This window comes from Mytilus edulis, chromosome 4 (assembly GCF_963676685.1).
Source record: "Mytilus edulis chromosome 4, xbMytEdul2.2, whole genome shotgun sequence".
In the NCBI taxonomy this organism is placed as follows: domain Eukaryota; kingdom Metazoa; phylum Mollusca; class Bivalvia; order Mytilida; family Mytilidae; genus Mytilus; species Mytilus edulis.
In genome coordinates this window covers 37,338,301-37,359,232 of record NC_092347.1, presented here as the reverse complement: position 1 = coordinate 37,359,232, position 20,932 = coordinate 37,338,301, and the positions used below count along the sequence as shown (strand labels likewise).

The following is a 20,932-nucleotide window of genomic DNA, read 5'->3' as shown; positions in this document are numbered from 1 at the left end:
AAATATGCATAGTTTTTCTTCTACACTTTCGTTTAGTTTAAACATATTTTATTGTTCAAAATAACGAATGGATCGGACACAAGTTTTACAACTTAGTAACGTCTCATCCTCATCAAAATTTGGCCACGTTCAAATTTTAATTCGTAATTTTCAATTTCAAAGACTGTCAGTTTAAAGTTCTTATATGTTTGTGGTTTCGAAACGTTTTGGACGGAAATCGTCTGCAGATATCTGAATAAAATCGAAAAATCAATTTGGTTACAAACAATAACAAATTAACGTTTGATTTCAATGCGTCACTGGAAGAAGGAAGTTTGTTTGCTTTAGGTCGACGATACATTTTGTGTTGCTGTAGAGCGGCAGTTTTTCGGGTTTCTTAATTAATAAGGGGCCAATAAACTACGGAATACGGAGAGTGATTTAGAATGCATATGTAACTAAGGACATGCATACACAATTCATATACCATATATATCTATAAAACAAATGAATATTAACACGTCTAGATCTGTATATTTCAAACAAAGCGGCATATAGACCATACACCTTGTCGCTATCTGTCCGCCATTAATGGAAATTGCACAGGTTCCCGTTAAATGTTGACGTCATAAAGCAAAATATCTGACTTCACAATGGAAAAGTGATTGTTGTGTGCGTCAAAAGTTCAAGCGGCCGGGTCAGCCGGGATTAGCGATAAGGTGTATTGCACATCAGCGAACGGACCATCGCACTTCACCGTGACCATCGATCGAGCCTCAGCGTCCCCATCGCACACCGAGTTTCGAGTCGTACATATATACTTTGTGTTATGAAATATTAGCTATTATTGGTAAATAAATGAGAGGAACAGATTATAAGTAGTTGTGTTATGCAGTGCAGCGGCGGATCCAGCCATTTTAAAAGGGGGTTCAGCCCAGTAGAAGGAGGAGGGGTTTCCAACCATGCATATGTCCCCATTCAAATGCATTAATCGTCCAAAAAAGGGGGTTCCAAACTTCCAACCCCCTGAACCCTCCCCTGGATCACTCACTGCAGTGGATATAATGCATGCGTTATTCCGTTGACAATCAAAGTGTGCCGATCGTTATGATTGATTGATTGATTGATTTTTCAGTCGAGTTGTTCAACGTCCAGTGGCAAATATTTCATGCATGTTCAGGACGAGAACAAGTTAACAATAAATACATATTTTATATATGATTATATATGAAAAAAGAATTGCTGTTTCTTCTTCAATGCCTTGGGTTTTTATTTGTCATTTTAAAAAGCAAATACCTAATAAATTCAGTATATTGTCAGTGTAAATCTATATGACTGAATAGCGAGGGTCTGGAATGGTAGTCCTATAAATTAATATAAGATTTCGGAGTTTCATATCATTTACTTTCAACGTTCTTCATGATAGAATATTTTTTTACTATCAATGTTGAAATCGGTTGAAAAATATCCGATAAAAAACGAAGTCACTTATATTACATGTACATATAGTACATATCATAGTAGTATCAGCTCTGTCCGAGTATTTTTTTCGGCCGTTTAATTTTTAATTTTGATAAACTTTACCAATTATTCCCTATATTTAAGCACACTATTATTCTTCAATATTTTTTTTATCCATTTTCTGTAGAATTGACCTTTTATTGTCTTTTCTCAGTGTAACTGTCTGACCCTCGAGAACTGACCCCATCCAGACCCTAAACAATTCACTCCATGTTAAAAAAAATCCTTTCAGAGAAAAAAAATAAAAAATTGAAATTATCAAATAAAATTTAAAAGTTAAAACATGAATTCTTAGTGCAGTGCTGATAAAAAATGTTTTAAAGTGTTGCTAAAGTGGCGGGAAATTCCGAGTTATCGGACTTCATTTATTGAGTCGCCACTTGATTTCCGGCTAAACAAAAAGCATGTCTGGAATAATCGTACTCAGTAAGTTTCTAATATTTTGTATCGCGACGCCCTATTATCGAATAAAATTTCAATCATTCAACTGATAATCCTTTTTATTTATATTACAGACCAAAACACCAAGCGGGAAACCGGCAAGGTTGTACAGAAAGGCAACATTGCTGCAGGAAAGGTATGAACATGTCTTCACATGGTCGTCGCCATAGCCATATCAAAATAAGAATGTTCCAGAAAATTCACCTTTTTTCTGTAACTGCACTATTGGTTACATTTTGTCTATATTTTTGTAAATTTTCTTCATATAATTATGACAAATTACTGAGATAACATTCCAAAAATTGAATGGAAAATTACTTTACTGGCAAAAACTTGAAAAAAGGGGGGTGTTCTGTTCCAATCCAGGTTTATCCGTCCTGAAGGATAAGGTAGCAAATTATACACAGAAGTTTAGGGATCTCCTGTAGTTGGTGATCGCAATACTGGTAAACCAGTATTGTCCATTTTTGTACCAGTATTGTACCAGTATTGTGGTTTTTTTTTAAATAAACAATACATATACATTTGTAGGTAATTAATCTTTTATGAAAGGTGTCACATATATATGCATAATGCATATGACATGACAATTTTAAATGGAATGATTGGATGTTTAACTTATAAATTATATTTATCATGTTTATAATATAATATTATTTAATATTCAATGTTTTAAAAAAAGTCACCAATAATATGTGCTAATATTAAAATTTCAAGTGTTATTTGGAAATTAACAGTGTTATTCAGTCATTCAAGGTATCGTCGATGGTATCTGTACTCAGTACTACTGTCTCAGCATATTAACAAACTCTTTGCTTTCTTCAATGTCTCCAGCTCTCTCTTTCCAAGACAAAAGTATATTTTAGTGAATTTTATATTGACTTTAATACTGTTATACATGAAAAGCTTCATGTATTATCACATTCACGTTGGTACTGTTTATTTCTTCTTCAGATGGCATTTATGCCACCCCACTTCCTATTTTGATATTAATGTATTTCAGTCTATGCACTTTCTCTTAGGCTTACTAGGTTACAAGCTTATTTAGATACATGTAGCACCTGTCAGCTCTCTTACTGTAGGAGTGCTTGTCCAGTATTAGTATTTGAGTATTTGTACCAGTATTTCTATATTTTATGTAATTCAATTCAGCATTTATATGTATTAAAATATATCTGTAAAAAAATATACGATGGCATACATGTAAATGCTGAATTGAATTAAATAAAATATAGAAATATAAGATTTTTAGCAATTATTTATATAACTAACAATTGTTGAATAATATGAGTTAATTACAATAATCTTTTGTTGATTTGTACAAGTATTGTACTTATTTTTCTCTAATTCTTCGTCAATTTATCCCTTTCTATTGTATAAAAAAAATTTAATCAACGTGTGGTTCGTTTGATCTCAGTACTTCATTGGTTTAAATCTGATTATGACGTCGAATTTTTTTGCTTTCCTATTGTGACGGCATGAAAAAAGGCGACCATGCCTGATGACGTCACATAGAAAGAACACATCTTTTTGCAGATCATTCGAATAGAAGGAATAAGTTTGCATGCATAATGTTAGGAAATCATTAGAGAAACAGATTTCACCACCAAATCTCGCGTAATACGATATTTATCCACTCTCGACAGTTAAATTTTAAATATTTAAAACGCTCGGGCAAGCCTCGCGTTTTAAATTTGAAAATTTAACTGTCTCGAGTGGATAAATATCGTATTACACTCGATGCAGTGGTAGAATCTATATTTAACTGGTTGTTAATTGATTTCCCAATTATCCTCTATAATCTTTTTGAATTCATTTAATCTCCCTTTGATCTTCAATATCTAATTTTGCTTAAAATTCAATTTTCATTATACACCTTAAAGTATATAGTCAACAATACAACTACAATACTGGTATATCAGTAATGTATCAGTATTGCTGTTTTTTTAAAAAAAGTTACAATACTGGTACAAAATTTTTATACCAGTATTGTGGACAATACTGGTATACCAGTATTGCGATCACCAACTACAGGAGATCCAAGTTTAGTTTCACATTATGGCCATGGTGAATCTTTTAAATATGAAAGTTTTTGTACAATAAAATTGACTTTTAGATAATTGAAGAACAATATAGCCTTCTTATAGGGTTTATATGAACATTTAGATTGTTTTTAGCATGTTTTATAGGCCATTTATCTGTTTGACAGTCTGTATTTTCCTATCTGTACTGCCCATAGGTCCATAAATTATCGTAGTGTTTATCAACAAAGATTTTGCACTCGATCTTTTCAATTCAATTTTGTGGAAAATCAGGCAGAAATGCATATGATTTTTTTTGGACCACTTAATAGATATAAACCTATGGTTTCAGGGAAGGTATCACTGTAATTGATTGAAATTTTCCTATGGACCAAATTTTGGAGACTATTGTGACATGTTCACCCCCCTTTTTTGCTATATTTTTTATCAAAGAAATGCAGATTGTTGCCATGGTTATACCCAAAAGGTATTATATTTTACCATTTTGACCATAAGAAATCAAATCTATGGAAGATTCTCTTTCTATAAATATATACATGCATAACACAAGTATTAAGCCTCATTTGCTAGACAGGAGGGGAAAGAGGGTGTTTAAAATTATGAGTGTCAATTTTAAGTTTTTTTCCTAACTGTATTGCTACCTAAACATTTAAGTTTGCCCAAGTTCGTATAATTTTACCAAAGATTTGATATAAATTGCTACTGTTAATTCTGATATTATTGGGTTCATTTGTTATGGATATTTTTTGTTTGACAGAAATTGCACGAGAGTTGCTTCCCATTTGTTTGGATGTTAGAAGTCTTAGTACATGTATGTGCACCAATGCCTTCATGAATTAGTCAAATTCTATTTGTTAGTCATACTGACCCATATGTTTTAGAAACAATTGTTTTCCTAAGGAATAGAATTATTTTTTAGCCTAAATTGCTTTGCTTGATTCTTTTCAACTGCACAAGACACAATGATATACATTTTTTTGTAGTTATAGTCTCTTATTTGACTTTGTGTCACATGTTTGAATTTTGTTAGTTAACCCTCTTGCTCCAAGTTTTTTTTCAAGGTTGCATTCTTTGTGCCAGAAAAAACATCATCTAGACGTCTGTGACATCAGATGTCCAACAATGACCGTTACATTTGGGTCCATTGAATAAAAATCTAACACAGTTTAATCTTTGATCTTTGATCTTTTATTTGAAAAAAAATACTGCAATGAGAAGCTTGCTTAAATTAGAACATGAACATATGTGTCCCTTACGGCAGCAAGAGGGTTAAATAAGAAAATCCACCATAAGTATCGGATATTGGAATGGGGAGAGATTTCTTATTACTTTACACACCAGGTTTAATTACATGTATATATAAAAAAAACTTCACATTAATTTCTGAATAATTTGCATATATGTTATTCCATTTGGTGACGAAGAAAAAAGTTTGGCTTTATAAATGATTTTGTTGGCAACCAAATCTGGAAATTGTGACTATTTCAGTTTGATAGCTTGAAATGTTAAGCTGTTTTGTGTTCACAAAATGTGTAACAACTCTTTAATAGGTACAAATAAAAAATTACAAGAATGGGAAAAAATCCTTTACTATATTCATGGTGAAATGTATATTTATTGCAAGATTAACATAGTGTCTTGTCTGCAAACTTACTGGATTCTTGTGCATTGAGGTTGTTAAATGTAATTAAATTTTCTATGAAAAAAATATGATAGATTTGTTAGAAAGTAACCTATAACCAGAAAATTTTATTAAATGTGTGTATATTTTACAGGCAATTGCAGATATAATAAGAACATGTCTAGGACCAAGATCTATGCTGAAGGTATATTATTTAAGAATTGCGAACTCTTATTTTCCTCAGAAATATATAATGAGTTATATTTTATAAAGTTATTCTGATGTTCTGTTAGTTTAATACAATATTATTTGGTCACATGGAGATTACGTTATGTCCAGTAAAATTCACAAAACCTTCACTTATATATGCAATTAGTATTACATTACACAATAGTCAATTAAAAAAATCTTACTGGTGTAAAGTCAATATCTGAATTTTTCATTAAACCATATTCATGATATATTGACAAGTTGATAGACATATAGGACACATAGGCATAAGAAGCTTAGAAGCAGAGTAACTATTTAATATAATATTTCCAGTCATAGACCTTTTTTGTATAAGACAGCATATGGAGAATTAATGTTGAAAATAAAGAAAAAAAAATTTCTTATACATGCAGCTGTTTTCATATAATGGGCATGGTAAAGAGTATCAATGTTCAAATATTTTCAATGAATTCCTTTAGAATAGTTGGACACAAAATGATTTAACATTGATGCTGTATATTTTCAGATGTTGATGGACCCTATGGGTGGTATAGTCATGACAAATGATGGCAATGCTATACTTAGAGAGGTAATGAATATTTGAAACTGTATAATTATAAAATTATTATCAGCAAATTACATGTACTGTTGATTGTCCATTGAAGTAAGGAATGACTTAAGGCCAAATAAAAATATGTGTGGTTCCAGTCACCTGACTGACCCTGGTTTAAACCCCGACCCTATAACTTTTTTTTTTTCATTTCTGAAAATTAAATTTTCAAATGATCAAATTTAGAGGATTGTGAATTATTGAAATCATAGATTTTTGTCATCTGAATTTCCATCAGAAGTATCTATTATGGCTAAAGTGCAAGAATTCATAACAGAATGCAACAAAATTATCTAAAAACGTAACATGACTTTATTTTACAATCAAACAAATATAAAATGGTGAACTTCCAGTAGGGCCCGTGAGTAGTAGGGGCATGTATAATACAGGAAACAATTTCGGTAAACACAATTTTTTTCCAGATTTTGACAATCCAAAATAGAAATTTAGATCATTTTTTTTTAAATTATTGCAGACCTACCGACCCTTTTTTTTTTGGAAAAAGTATTTAACTCAACTGGAACCACACATATATTTTTATTTTGCCTAACATGGTTATAAATGGTTGATTAATTTTTATAGATGATATGTTATCCTTAAATAAGTGTATTACATACTCATTCATATTTATGCTTCCATTTAAAAAAAATCATACGGCATCTTCTTATTTTTATACATAATAAGGACTATAACAGGTAAGGAAGATTTGAGTAGGCCTGTTACACTGTAACTCACATACATTTTTATTCATTGGCAACTTAGAGCCTGTTAAACGTTTATAATAAAAAATATTCACAAATTATAAATTTCTAGATTACTGTACAACATCCAGCAGCCAAATCTATGATTGAGGTGGCCAGAACTCAGGATGAAGAAGTTGGAGATGGAACTACATCTGTTATTATATTAGGTAGATAAAGTCTCATGTTTGTGCTAGTGTGTATATACCTTTCTTCACCGACCGTGATAGGGCTGTATAGCCAGTCAAGGTCATTAAAAACTTCTGTTGTATACCTTTCTTGAACTGTTTACACATGGCTTTTGTTTTCTTAGTATTTCATTGGTTAAATATTTGTTGTTTTGTATGATTACTTTGTCTAACCTTTTTATGCTTTGCAGATGAAGATGTGGTATGAGTGCCTAGTTTTTGTTTGCTCTAATGAAAAAAAACCACCTTCACATGCACTATACTGGCGTATAAAAACCTTATTTTGTCAAATTTTCATTTGCTAAATATTTCAATATTCATAAGAGTTCCATGGAATAATGATCTGTTGAACTGCAAATTGTGAAAATATCTATCTGTGACTGTGACACAATTATCAATCAAACATACAGATAAACGTCATTAATATCAGATGTTTTACTGGTTAAACCAATCAACTTTTGGTTCAACTTAAAGCTAACACTCAATGAATGAATAATTTTCTAATGTATTTTTCTTAGAGGTGGCTAGTTGTTCTATTTTGTGTTCATGGTGTTTTTGATCACACGCCTTACAAAAAAAAAGCTCCCTCTATTGGTAAATATCTTTTGATAAAAGATTGCATGAAACATCAAAGAGACAGCAACCATACAATATCTCAGAAACCTACAAAACATCTTCTTGATTGCTCATCATTTATATAAGAAAAAATTTCCAAGAATTCAAAAATGAATAAATTGATTTTAGTTTAATATTAGTTAAGTGACAGTAATTTCAAATACAATGTCAATTTTGTTTGCAGCTGGAGAAATGCTATCAGTAGCTGAACAGTTCTTGACACAACAGATGCACCCAACAATAATCATCAGTGCTTACAGACAGGCATTGGAAGATATGGTTGATATACTTAGAGAGAAAGTCAGGTAAGATGTCGCCTACTCACCATTGCTGCTCTGTATATATATAGATAAAGGAAGATGTGGTATGATTGCTGATAAGACAACTCTCCATCCAAGTAACAATTTATAAAAGTAAACCATTATAGGACAAGGTACAGCCTTCAACACAGAGCCTTGGCTCACACCGAACAGCAAGCTATATGGGAAAACCAACGATCTAATCTATATAAAGACAAGAAACAGGAAACGTGTATGAACTTTATAAACAGACAACAACTACTGTACATCTGTAATATTTAATTTAAATGATAAGTGAATTTATGTTAAATTCAGTGTGATTCTATATAAGAATAACACTTGTTGGTGTTGAGAACATACAGAGATATATTTAAGAATATATGGCTCAATATCAACAGGATTCACTAAGAAACACCCAATCAGAAGTGAATTTTAACCTCAATCACCTTGTGTATACTGTAATTAACAGTCTGTCACATTTGATAGAAGTTTTGCAGTATTTTGAAGAAAAAAAGTAGAAATTTGGACTTTAGAACATTCCTTAATCAAAGATTTATATTTTATATAAAAAAAATGACTGCTCATGTCAAAAAGTCTATTCAGGATGTTTATAATTAATTAATTATATAACTGTGATTATAATTCTTTTTTACAGTGTACCAGTAGACACAAATAACAGAACTGAAATGTTGAAGATTGTTAAAAGTTGTGTTGGAACAAAGTTTATAAGTAAATGGTAAGAGAAATGAAAAAAATTAGAATAATAAATCTGGAAAAATTGAGACTTTTGTAATTTGTTTCTCACTCGCTTGTTTTCAAATTATATCATTTATATATGCAGTTGAACCTGTTGTCAAAGTATTATATATTTTAAAGTTTTATTGACATGATTTACATGATGTATATACTCTTGAAGGTCAGTTATATAGCACAAAAGAAAATAGTTGTCAACAGTCAGGCTTTGTGCTTGTTGTTAAAAGAAAAGAAACTGTTAGAAATCTTAGGTAGGGCTAGAGAGAAAACAAACAGGTTTTTTTGTGCCTTAGTTAATAAATGTCCAGCTTAAATATATTTGACCTCATTGCTCATTATATTTAAAATAATTTTTCAGGTCTGAATTAGCTTGTAATATAGCTTTAGATGCAACAGCAACAGTAGCTTTGGAAGAAAATGGTAGAAAAGAAATTGATATTAAGAGATATGCTAAAGTAGAAAAGGTAATATACTAAACACACTGGCCATGTTTATATTATTTTCAAAATGAACTGAATTGCAATTAATGTATTTATATTTATTATATACTGTTCACATTTACATTTGGTTCTGTTATATTAATTTTGATGTTAACATGTTATAACTCATAAATTTTCTTTATAATAAAGGCAAGAAAAAATAAACACTGATTTTTCTTTCCTTGAGGATTTAATTTTTTTTATTGATCATTTTATTTCTCTTTTTGTCGTAAATTTTCACATTGGTTTTTGATAAACTGATACACGTTGATTATATATCTTGCTCTCATTCATTTGAACATGACAATGAATAAAAAAACATAAACAGTAATGATGTTTGATACCCTTCTTTGTTTTACTAGATACCCGGAGGAACAATAGAAGATTCCCAAGTTTTAAAAGGTGTAATGTTGAACAAAGATGTTGTTCATCCAAAAATGAAAAGGTCAGTACTTTAAACAGGAAGTAACATTCTGTTTACATAAAAAACATCAAACAGATATATTTGACAAAGATGCCAACGATTACGATTTTTTCGTAATTTTTTCCAATTTTGCGATCAAAACTACACTATTACAGTCAAAGTCAAATAGTTTCAGATTCCCAGTCATCACTGTTCAATTTTGTAAAACACAGATTTTTATCATTACTTTTCCCGCCTGGTCCGGTATTTAGAAAACGCCAATGTAATGCTTCCGAAACATATTAGTGCACATCACTTTGCAACCACTCGTCAGTAATTTTTTTGATAAATGCACGTTTTTGAATGATTACTGAAAACTTTTCAAAATTACGGAAAATTTGATAAATTGTTACTGATTGTGTCAAAAGGGGTTTGGCATCTAAAATTTGATTGGAGAGATTATATATGTAATCATTTTATGTAACATTAAACACTGTCTGCAGATTACATACTTTAAATAATACTTTTTATTTGATTTAGTTGAATAACTTAATTCTTATTCTTACCATGAATAATGTTGATTTGATGGTTGATCCAATCTCTGTAATTTGCATTTTTTAAATTGAAATTTTTGTTCATGATTGACTGAATTCTTGGTCTGTTCCAAATTCGTTTTTTCTACATCTGCAATGGATTTAATCTTGTTTTTCAGGAGAATAGAGAAACCTAAAATACTGCTATTAGACTGTAATTTAGAATATAAAAAAGGTGAAAGTCAGGTAAGAATCAATCATGATTTCTTCATATCAGGAAAAATGTCAAATAATATAGAAACGAACATCAATGACAAGCTATTTTCAAAATTCAAACTTAACAATTTTATTATTGGAGAATATGGTTCTTTCATGTAAACATGAGTGAATTCATCAGATTTGTTTCACATGAGAAATTATGGTTTATTTTTATTTCACTAAGAAATCTCTATAATGCATTGCAGCCAAAATGTTTATTTGAAGTAAGTACTTCATCTGTTTAATGTATGTATTTTAACTTTTTGCCCAAATAATTAATGAAAATATATAACTGCAAATTGCTATAATTCAATTAGGATACGATATACGGTCTCTTTGGATTTGGTAAATTTACCTGATAGATAAAAAAGATCAACAACATTTAGCACTGATGATTATCTTTTTAATGTGTATTTTAATCTTGTAGACCAACATAGAAATAACGAAAGAGGAAGACTTCACGTAAGTATGATAGAATTGAAGTATTACAGAACCATAGCTGGGTTTTTTTCTTACAATGCAATGACAGTGATGTGCTGCTACGATCTTTCTTTACCTCTAATAAAGTCTCTTCTACATATTGTGTTCAAAATGCCAAATGTGTGCTAAAAGTTGTTTGATAAAGCTATTTAAATGTAAATTTCCATTTTGCAAAGAAATTGTTTGTTATTGAAGGAATGACATGCAGATTATTATTTGAGTTTAATGATTACCCTGAAAGAAAAATATTTTTATTCAAAAAATGCTTTGAAAGATCTTTTAGTTGGAATTAGAAGAAAATTAATGTGGTTTACGGTTTTAACTGAAAATTATATTGTTTATTCTAAGATTAGATTTGGCAAAAGTTAATGATTATTTGTTTTATTTTAGAAAAATTTTAAAGATGGAAGAAGACTATATAGAAAAGATCTGTGCTGAAGTAATACAATTCAAACCAGACTTGATAATTACAGAGAAAGGTGTCTCAGATCTAGCTCAACATTTCCTTGTTAAAGCAGGAATAAGTGTGATACGAAGAGTCAGGAAATCTGATAATAACAGAATAGCAAGGTGAGATATAATGATGAAGGCACTTGGTATGAATAAAAGGAGATGGGTGTATCTATAAATGAGACAGCAACCTAACAGCAAAGACAACCAAGAGACATCATGAAGGCAACATCAATGTTGTCAACAATAGACTAGTGTTAAAACAATGTATCTAGCTTTAAATTGTCCTGAATATCAAAGTTCTCCCTCTACATGCAATATCTGTAAATTTGTTTGTGATTTATAATTACTTGAGTGAAAAATATTGAATCGATACAATGAAAATCAACAAAACGTTAAGAAGGTTTGGGCTTTTTAGTTGTGATATATTATGAATATCAAAAATAATGTTTGATTTAAACTTTTGTGTTTTTCAGAGCATGTGGAGCAACAATTGTAAACAGAACAGATGAAATCAAAGAAGATGATCTAGGTACTGGATGTGGACTTTTCTACATCGAGAAGTTTGGGGATGAGTAAGTTTATTGTAAAGTACATGTATGGCTAAATGATTAATTTAAAGAATAAAATTTACCCACCTTTTACATATTGATTAAGGATTGCTCATATAAAATCAGCTAAAATTAAATTCCTTTCTCCATTTTGATAAACAAAATATGGCAGTTTAAAATGGATAGGTAAATTATTTGCTTGGAGAGGAATTGTTCAAATTATATTACTCATGGTTTCTGATCCTAATTTAACCATCTCATTTGCAATGTTTTTGTTTGAATTATCACAATAAAGAAAAATTGCACTAAGATTTTTGTGATTAGTGATATTCAGTGTAAGCTGCAATGAATTGCCACTAAACTTTATTTTAGTAATGTGTTGTATGGACTACCACTCTGTAACCTTCAAAAGATATCTGTAACCTTCAAAAGATATAGTTGATCCTGCTGTATATATGTAATATGAACAGTCTAGATCTATGATTTTTAGACATTGAAAGGCACTAGAAGCACTGATTTTTAATTCAATACAATTTATACACATTTGAATATATATACAAATCTTTTATAATTTTTTTTTATTACGTTTCAGATATTTTACATTCTTAGTAGAGTGTGAGAATCCCAAAGCATGTACTATTTTACTGAGAGGTGCTAGTAAAGATATCCTTAATGAAGTAGAGAGAAATTTACAAGATGCAATGAACGTAGCTAGAAATGTGATGGTAGAACCTAAATTAGTAGCTGGTGGGGGAGCTTCTGAAATGGCTCTAGCTCAGGTAAAGAAATAGTTGAGGCTCTGGTAATGTTGAGGACTTTGATCAATTATTGGGAAGGCAGAGAAAATTGTATATTTGTGGAGCTAACAAATAATTTTCATAATTATTCATTAATTCATGATTGATACTGTGGATTCATTATTTTTTCGTAAGATACCATTTTCCCTGAGTTTCATGGGTACAGGTGAACGACAAAATTAAATGTTCCAATGAATAACAAATTTTCTATAGGCTTGTATGCAGACTTTGGCAAACCATGAAATTAAATATCCATGAACATGTCCACGAAAATTGGTACCCACAAAAACAAAATGAATCTACATTTATACTACATTTTAACCTAATTTCTGATCTATTGAGTAAACATTAAGGGTATATATTTGTGAGTGATATGACCATTTGTGTCTTTTGATTTGTGTGAACTTGATTTATAGATTCATTGACTTTTTTCTTTACAGGCTATGAATGAGAAAGCTAAGACAATTACGGGTGTGAGCCAATGGCCATACAGGGCTGTAGCTAGGGCATTAGAGGTCATTCCACGTACATTAATACAGAATTGTGGAGCAAACCCAATAAGAACACTTACAGCACTTAGGGTTAGTATATTAAGTATGACAAAGAACATATTAAACACATTGATAAGTCTACAATTAGTATTGTTAATTTACTGGCTTGGAACATTTTTGGCATTAAATGATTTATGTTAAACTTTGAATTACATTATTAAATGATCTCAGCTCAGTGTTAAATCTATGACTGAAAATTGAATTTTGTAAAAATCCATTGTATAGTAAAATGGTACCCTGCTTCTTGTTAAACAGTATTATAATGTAAAACTACAATTCAATGGTTGTATCAAGTTTTAGAAAAAACTTGTTTACAATATATTTAAAGAACAAAGTTGTGTACAATACAAAAAAGAGCAAAATTGAAAAGTAATATAGTAAATGAATTGCCTGTCCAAAACCAGTAACACATTATTTTTATGTATTTATATTGCTGATGTTTAATTAATGATGGAAAGCTTGAGCTTTTTACCTGAAATATGTTTTCTGATTATCTAATGTATTTTAGCGTCAAACTTATTGGTCATACTGTGATTTCTTTCTGAAATGATCAAAAGATTGCATTTCTCGATTCTGTTTCAGGCTAAACATGCATCACCTGACAACACATCATGGGGTATCGATGGAGAAAATGGTAAAATTGTTGACATGAAAGAATACGGAATATGGGAGCCATTCTCTGTAAAAGTGCAGACACTTAAAACAGCACTTGAGGTAGGTGGCAAAGAAAATTATTATATAAATCATACATGACATACAAAATGATGAAGTCAAAATCTTGGACTGCCAGTGGGAAGTTGTGGTTTCCATTCCTGATTAGGTCAAACCAAAGACTTTAAGATTGGTATTACCTGAGCACAGGCTATATAGGAGCTATAGCAAATCCTGGTTGTCTTGATGTCAAATAATGTGTCTCATTAGTGTGACATGTCTTCATGCAAAGTTTTATCTTGTGAACTTGAATGTTATAAATCTTGCTCAGCTTGGCAATCTAGTCAGAAGGAGGGTTGATATTCATATTATATTAAAGTTTTTTTGTCTTGAATATGCATTAGATTTGCTGCAGGACCTTAATCAGCGTTCTATCATTATAATTTAAATTGATTGATGTGTTAATCTGACAAAAAAATATAATAATATCCAGTCATCGAACATTATTGATTAATTGATTAATGATTGATTAATAATTTTTATTTATATCACAAATAATTCTCTGGTCGTGCTTTCTTCAAATTAATAAGAGTCAACTTTATATTAACTTGCAAATAGAGTAGTGAATTTTTCGTCTTTCTAATGCAGCAACAATAGCATCTTTACTACATTATTATGGGCCGGCACTAAGCCAGTCCATTATATGATATGGGTTTGAGATTGTTACATAAGTTTCTGCATCTACATTATTATTTTCTGCGGTATATGAAAATTAAGATTTTGTTACTTTTGATTTCAGACTGCAATGTTGTTATTGAGGATTGATGATATTGTCTCAGGTACAAAGAAGCAATCTGATGCTAATGCTCCACCTAAAGGAGCACCAGACGCCCAAGCATCAGAAGGACCAGAGCCTTGAACACTGTTGACTTTATTTATTGTATTATTCTGCTTATTAAATGTTCAGTATGAGTTGTTCTCAGTGAGAATGTGGTCATACAAATTCATGATCTTGTAAAATAGAAATCCATCCATTATTTTATGATGGCTGCTTGGAAGTATAAAATTTCGAGTCTGTATATGGCGAAAAAATTAAGTGAATTAACATAACATTATTTCCTAGAAATGAAAACTATGTTTTCTTGCATACATTTTTTATTTATTTCATTTTTTTGACGAACAAAACCCCTTGATGACAGTGCTACAAGTGTGTGTGATATTAGTATTATTATGTGATGTGTCCTGTTTGAACATAAAGAATTTCATATTTTATAAGAAAGATCCAAAATAAATAACTCAAAGATCAAAACTTGTTTTTGTGATGCATAGATACTCTATAGCTTTTGTGAAAAACTGGACTAAAAAAAACAGGACTTTGAGAATGTGAAAGCAGAAATATACTAGAACTGGAAAATGTAAAAATAGTTACAATGTAAGTCATAAAGCTGTTCAGAATTTTACTATAGATGACTATACGATATAGGCTTTGCTCATTGTTAAGGCCATAAAGTGACCTATTGTTAATTCCTATGTCATTTGGTCTCTTGTGAACCGTTGTCTAATTGGTAATCATACCACATCTTCTTTTTAGTCACCTACCAATGAAGACAAAAGAGACTTAAGGTTTGCACTACGTCAGTCCATCTGTCAGAACGGCAAATCAGTTTTCCACACTTTTGCTAAAGGCTTGAAGATATTGATTTGATATTTTGTGTATTGTTTTATAATGACAAGTTACAGATTGAATTTTGTTCTGGTGTGATAATTTTGTGCAGAGGTATGGTCCTTATAAGTCACTTAAACAATCAGTTTTCCACACTTTTTTTCGTCATGCTTGAAGATATTGATTTGAAAATTGGTATAAAGTTTTATCATGACAAGTTACAGATCAAGTTTTGATCATTTTGTGCAGAGTCCTTGGACATCGAAAATTTACTAAATTAATCAGTTTTCCACACTTTTTTCTTCATGCTTGATAAAAGTAGAATCACAAAAATGCAGAACACTGAGGAAAATTCAAATCAGAAAGTCCCTATTCAAATGGCAAAAGATCCAACACATCAAACGAATGGATAACAACTGTCATATTCCTGACTTGGTACAGGAGTTTCCTTATGTAGAAAATGGTGGATTAAACCTCGATTTTTAGCTAGCAAAACTTCTCATTTGTATGACCATAAGCTTAAAATTCCATTATATTGACAACGTCTGTTAGTGTGAGAACCAAAAAACCCAAACTGCTTACATGAAAGACAAGAATTTACTATAGTGCAATAACACAATTATAGGATGTACAAATCAGTGGTCTCGCTAGCCCAAAATGGAAGGGCGCCGCGCCCTGGGTGCCCTTAGCCGCGCCCTGAGTGCCCTAAGCCGCGCCCTGAGTGCCCTTAGCCGCGCCCTTCTGCCCTGCCGTCGTTTTCCGAAAAAAAAAAAAATTTTGCCTTTTTTTTATCGATCTCATATTACTACTACTAAAAAAAAAGTCGTATAAAGATATTTAAACCATTCAAATTGTAGACTCCATTTACTGATGTTATAACTTATATAATCCGGAATAATATTTATACGGCGAAATCTATTAACTATAACTTTATTTATAACAAAAGACATATTTTTCACAATTTTAAAAATTAAATTATGGGAATAGTCGACATTTACGCTGTGGTGTTTCAATACAAATCCGGAGTACAAATCATTCTTAGTGAACATTTAATGTATTAATAAATGTAAAATACGTTTTATTTATATAAATAATTGCTACCTCTTCCATTTTATTTACGTTATTTTAATTTTTATTTTAGTTCTGATGAAAGTACAGAATTACAAGACACAGAAACTACACCTACCGAGACTCCTTCCGCACCTGATATTGAGACAACATCTACAGAAGACAATGTTACTACTACATGTACTACTCCGACTCGTACCAGAAACGCAAGTGGTCATAAAGTTGGGGTTAACAAATCTTGGATAGCTGTCTTCTCTTGGTTAATTTTCGCCACAGAAACTGACGATGATGACAACACTTATGATGTTATGTTCTGCAAGTTTTGTCAGAAACACAAGTCCTATGGTTTTAATGGTAACAAGACTTGGTCCGAGACTGGTTACAAGTGTCTTCGTCGTGACAAGGTCAAAGAGCATCAAGACAGTGATCAGCATAAACATTCACTCGCCTTGGAACTTAATCAGACTGTCAACGACATGTCCAACAACATCACATCCTCTGCCCAGAAAGCCATTGTTGATGCACTCAAAGTGATGTACTATTTAATTAGCAAGAACTTGCCACTTGACCACTTCAACAGCATGATAGATCTCTGCATTGAACTTGGTGCTACCAACTTACCAAACCTACGATTAGCAAAGAATGCCACATACTCAAGTTGTGAAATAGTACACGAGCTGCTTAACCTTCTCAGTGAGCAAGTCTCCGACACGGTTACAAACAATGTGAAATCAAGTCCATGTTTTTCTTTAATGGTAGATGAGGTATCCGACAACCGATCTATAAAACACCTAGCTCTCTGTTCGAGATATATCAACCAAACAGGACAACTGCAGACATCATTTTTAGTCGATACAGAGTTACCAAATGCAACTGCAGAGACAGTTACAAACTCAATAATATCCGAAATTAACAAAAAAGAACTTCTTATAAGTGACATGTCCGGTTTTGCCTCTGATGGTGCTGCTGTATTCTTAGGTAAAAAGAATGGTGTAGCCAAAAGACTAAAAGACCACAACCCAGCAATGATAACAAACCACTGTAGAGATCATAGATTGGCACTGGCTTGTAGAGACAGCTTTAACTCTGTACCACTTATGAAAAAAACAGACGAAACTCTGGAAAAAATATACAAATATTACAAGTACAGTTGTGTACATACAGCAAGTCTAAAGATGGTACAAGCTGCTTTTAACCAAGCACCTCTAGCAATCAAACAAGCCAAACATCACCGATGGTTATCTCATGATCAGGCAGTGTCTAGCATAGTTCGATCCTACAAATCTATTGTTGTTAACCTGGAAACAACAGAAATCAGTACTGACCCAGTTGGTAATGGCATCCTGAAGAGCCTTAAGGACCCCATCACACTGAGATCCCTATTGCTTCTTGCAGACACCCTACCACACATAGCTGCCCTATCATTGGTATTTCAACGTAGGGATGTGAACCTTGGCATGGTAAAAACTACAGTAGACAAAACCATCAGGATGCTGGAAACCAGACAAACTCAAGATGGGCCTTGGCAGCTTAAGTTCTCCCAGATGTCATCAGATTTACAACTGACAACATCATCAAGCTCTGACTTCAACACAAAAGTCAAAGAACCATTCCTGACCAAATTGATCAACAACATTCAAGATAGATTTGTTGACACAGACATCATTGACCAGCTTTCAGTCCTTGATTTGAGTGGTACACCTGATGAACTCCCAGCACTTTATGGGTTCAATGAGATGTTCAGCATAGCAGACCACTTCTCCATGGACCCAGAAGAATTGCAGACACAATGGCAAGACTTCATTCAACTGCTGAACACCCTGACATCACAGGATAGATCAATGACTAAGTTACTACAACTTTTTCACAACTCCACAGTAACAGGACTAAAAGACATCTATCACTTGGTATACAGACTTCTAAGTGTGGCCACCACACTTCCACTTAGTACAGCAGAGGTGGAGAGGGTATTTTCACAAGTGAAACTAATCAAGACCAGTCACAGAAACACTATGAAGACCAGAACATTAAATCAATTGCTAAATGTGAAATTGAACTGTGATAATACAATGTTTTCTGAGTTACTTCAACCAACAGTTACCAAGTTCTTTAAGGCCAAAGACAGAAGAATAAACTCTCTGTGTTAGGAATGAACAATTGAACATTAAAACTGTAGATGTAATAGTGCTGAATCATTTTTATTTCGTTGTGGTTTTTTTTATTCATGTGAAGTGTGAATGTGTATTACTATGTATAATGACAATCTGAATGTATGAATGACTTATAATATATTTTAATGCAAATTTTATAGAATAAATAATCAAAACAACAACTTATGATACATCTTTATTGTAAAAAAAAGCAATGTAAAACAATGTAAATATGACACAAAAACTAGACAGATGCACACAGGTACGACACACAAAAAAAATGAGAGTTGCCCTTTCCTAACCTAAAAAAGTGCCCTGCCCTCCACTGGCACCCTGCCCCTTTCAATTTCTAGCTAGAGCACTGCAAATGCTAACACAACTGCACACCAAATATCATTGACCTACCACTACACCATGATGAGTGGTTCCCAATAAACTGACCTTATCACAAACTTATACATGGAAACTAACAAAAAGTTTCAAAGTCAAACGGGTTAAACCGTTGCTAATTATGTTTCTTCGACCCTCAGAGTGATCTAAAACCGTAATGTGTGTTCAAGATGTCGATGTTCAATTTGTCCTGCAAAGTACACATGAAATGCTGAAACTGCATAAATTTAAATTGTTTAATTCGATTATTTGTCGTAAATTGGTAAGTATTTTAGAATGTTATCAAGCAAAATATGAGCAATGTCAATTAAATGGAAATGGATTTGGCAGGACGCCCCCTTAATATGACAAGGTCTGAAATCGTTATACTATTGTTGCCTTTATTTTTCTGCTCTCTATATCTTGAAATGTCTTGAAGTTTAGGACGAACGTTGCATTGACATTCACACTTTGTAGCAATTGACAATTGCTTCAAGGTCTGTAGGCAGCACAAAATTAAATACTTGTGATACTAAAAAGTAATTTGAACTTTAAACATGCATCCCAGTTTACGTTCATTGACAAAAAATGCACATTAAAGGTCACGTTGAAAAACTACTCGGTATTATAATGTCCTGATTATATCCTGTATAAATTTAAATATGTTCATACTAACAGTGAGGACTGCTGTGATTGATACCTTACATATACTCTTGTTTTTTTGGAAAGTTTGCTATAGCTTGCTATTGCTACTTTCCATAGCCATCGGCCTCAAACTTATGGTGACAGATTATCGCCATTTATTCTGATCCGAGATAATTAAGTACTAGTGTTTGAATACCGATTCTTGGAAGGTTCTTTTAAAATTTTGAGTAACTTCTCATTAATAAAAAAGAATTGAATGTTCACCGACGATTCAGGTGAGTTTAACTTCATTTTGAAAATGAGTATCTCAAACACTACTTCGCGGATCTGCCATACGCTGAAGAGAAAATCACAAGAAATCTACGCCAGATTGCGTCAGTTTCATTCATGAAAATTTCATGAATGAACATTTGCCGCTCTACTTTTACCTGTTTACTATGTACGTACGTAAACGTGGTAAAAGCCCGAGAGTATCGAAAAAATCGGGAATGAGGTGCAAGCCGTCGGATAATTGACAAGTAATAATGGTTTTTATAACAAAACACAGGGGATAGAATATAAAATACTCGATAGTTTATTGTATGTCTAATGTCTCAGTAGTGGACGAGTACAGGTAAATACAGTACCGGCTTTCATAAAAAAGAATAATTTTAAAATGCATTGTTTTTGTCTAAACATCGATCGAAACTTCAAAGGTTTTGATGCCAAATATCATCTAAAACTTTTTAAAATACATTCCAATGTCGATATAAGGGCCTTCACTCGTTCAGCATGCTCAAGTGGATTAAACTGAGAGCAGAAAAACATTGACCAACGTCAATTCTTCTTCAGTCTTCTTCCAATAATTTACATCATACCACCTCTG

General features: G+C 31.9%; 2 protein-coding genes across 2 annotated transcripts; both read left to right on the top strand.

The window, feature by feature from the left end:
* Positions 1-1,830: 1,830 nt before the first annotated feature.
* On the top strand, positions 1,831-15,481 carry LOC139519631 (T-complex protein 1 subunit gamma-like). The gene is made up of 17 exons (XM_071311831.1): positions 1,831-1,926; positions 2,016-2,077; positions 5,759-5,809; positions 6,341-6,403; positions 7,238-7,334; positions 8,152-8,272; positions 8,922-9,002; positions 9,378-9,483; positions 9,861-9,943; positions 10,614-10,680; positions 11,120-11,154; positions 11,563-11,742; positions 12,099-12,197; positions 12,766-12,952; positions 13,411-13,551; positions 14,104-14,235; positions 14,972-15,481. The coding sequence occupies exons 1-17, from the start codon at positions 1,905-1,907 to the stop codon at positions 15,089-15,091; spliced, it is 1,647 nt and encodes a 548-aa protein (XP_071167932.1). The 5' UTR covers positions 1,831-1,904; the 3' UTR covers positions 15,092-15,481.
* On the top strand, positions 15,217-19,050 carry LOC139521363 (E3 SUMO-protein ligase KIAA1586-like). Its single transcript, XM_071314842.1, has 2 exons — positions 15,217-15,230; positions 16,977-19,050. The coding sequence occupies exons 1-2, from the start codon at positions 15,217-15,219 to the stop codon at positions 19,048-19,050; spliced, it is 2,088 nt and encodes a 695-aa protein (XP_071170943.1).
* The last annotated feature ends 1,882 nt before the right edge of the window (positions 19,051-20,932 follow it).

What these genes read in the sequence shown, in the direction of transcription:
- LOC139519631 (XM_071311831.1), top strand. Translation starts at nt 1,905, where the DNA reads ATGTCTGGAATAATCGTACTCA. An exon ending in GACCAAGATCTATGCTGAAG is followed by an intron (nt 5,810 to 6,340) that starts GTATATTATTTA and finishes GTATATTTTCAG; the next exon opens with ATGTTGATGGACCCTATGGG. An exon ending in GCAATGCTATACTTAGAGAG is followed by an intron (nt 6,404 to 7,237) that starts GTAATGAATATT and finishes ATAAATTTCTAG; the next exon opens with ATTACTGTACAACATCCAGC.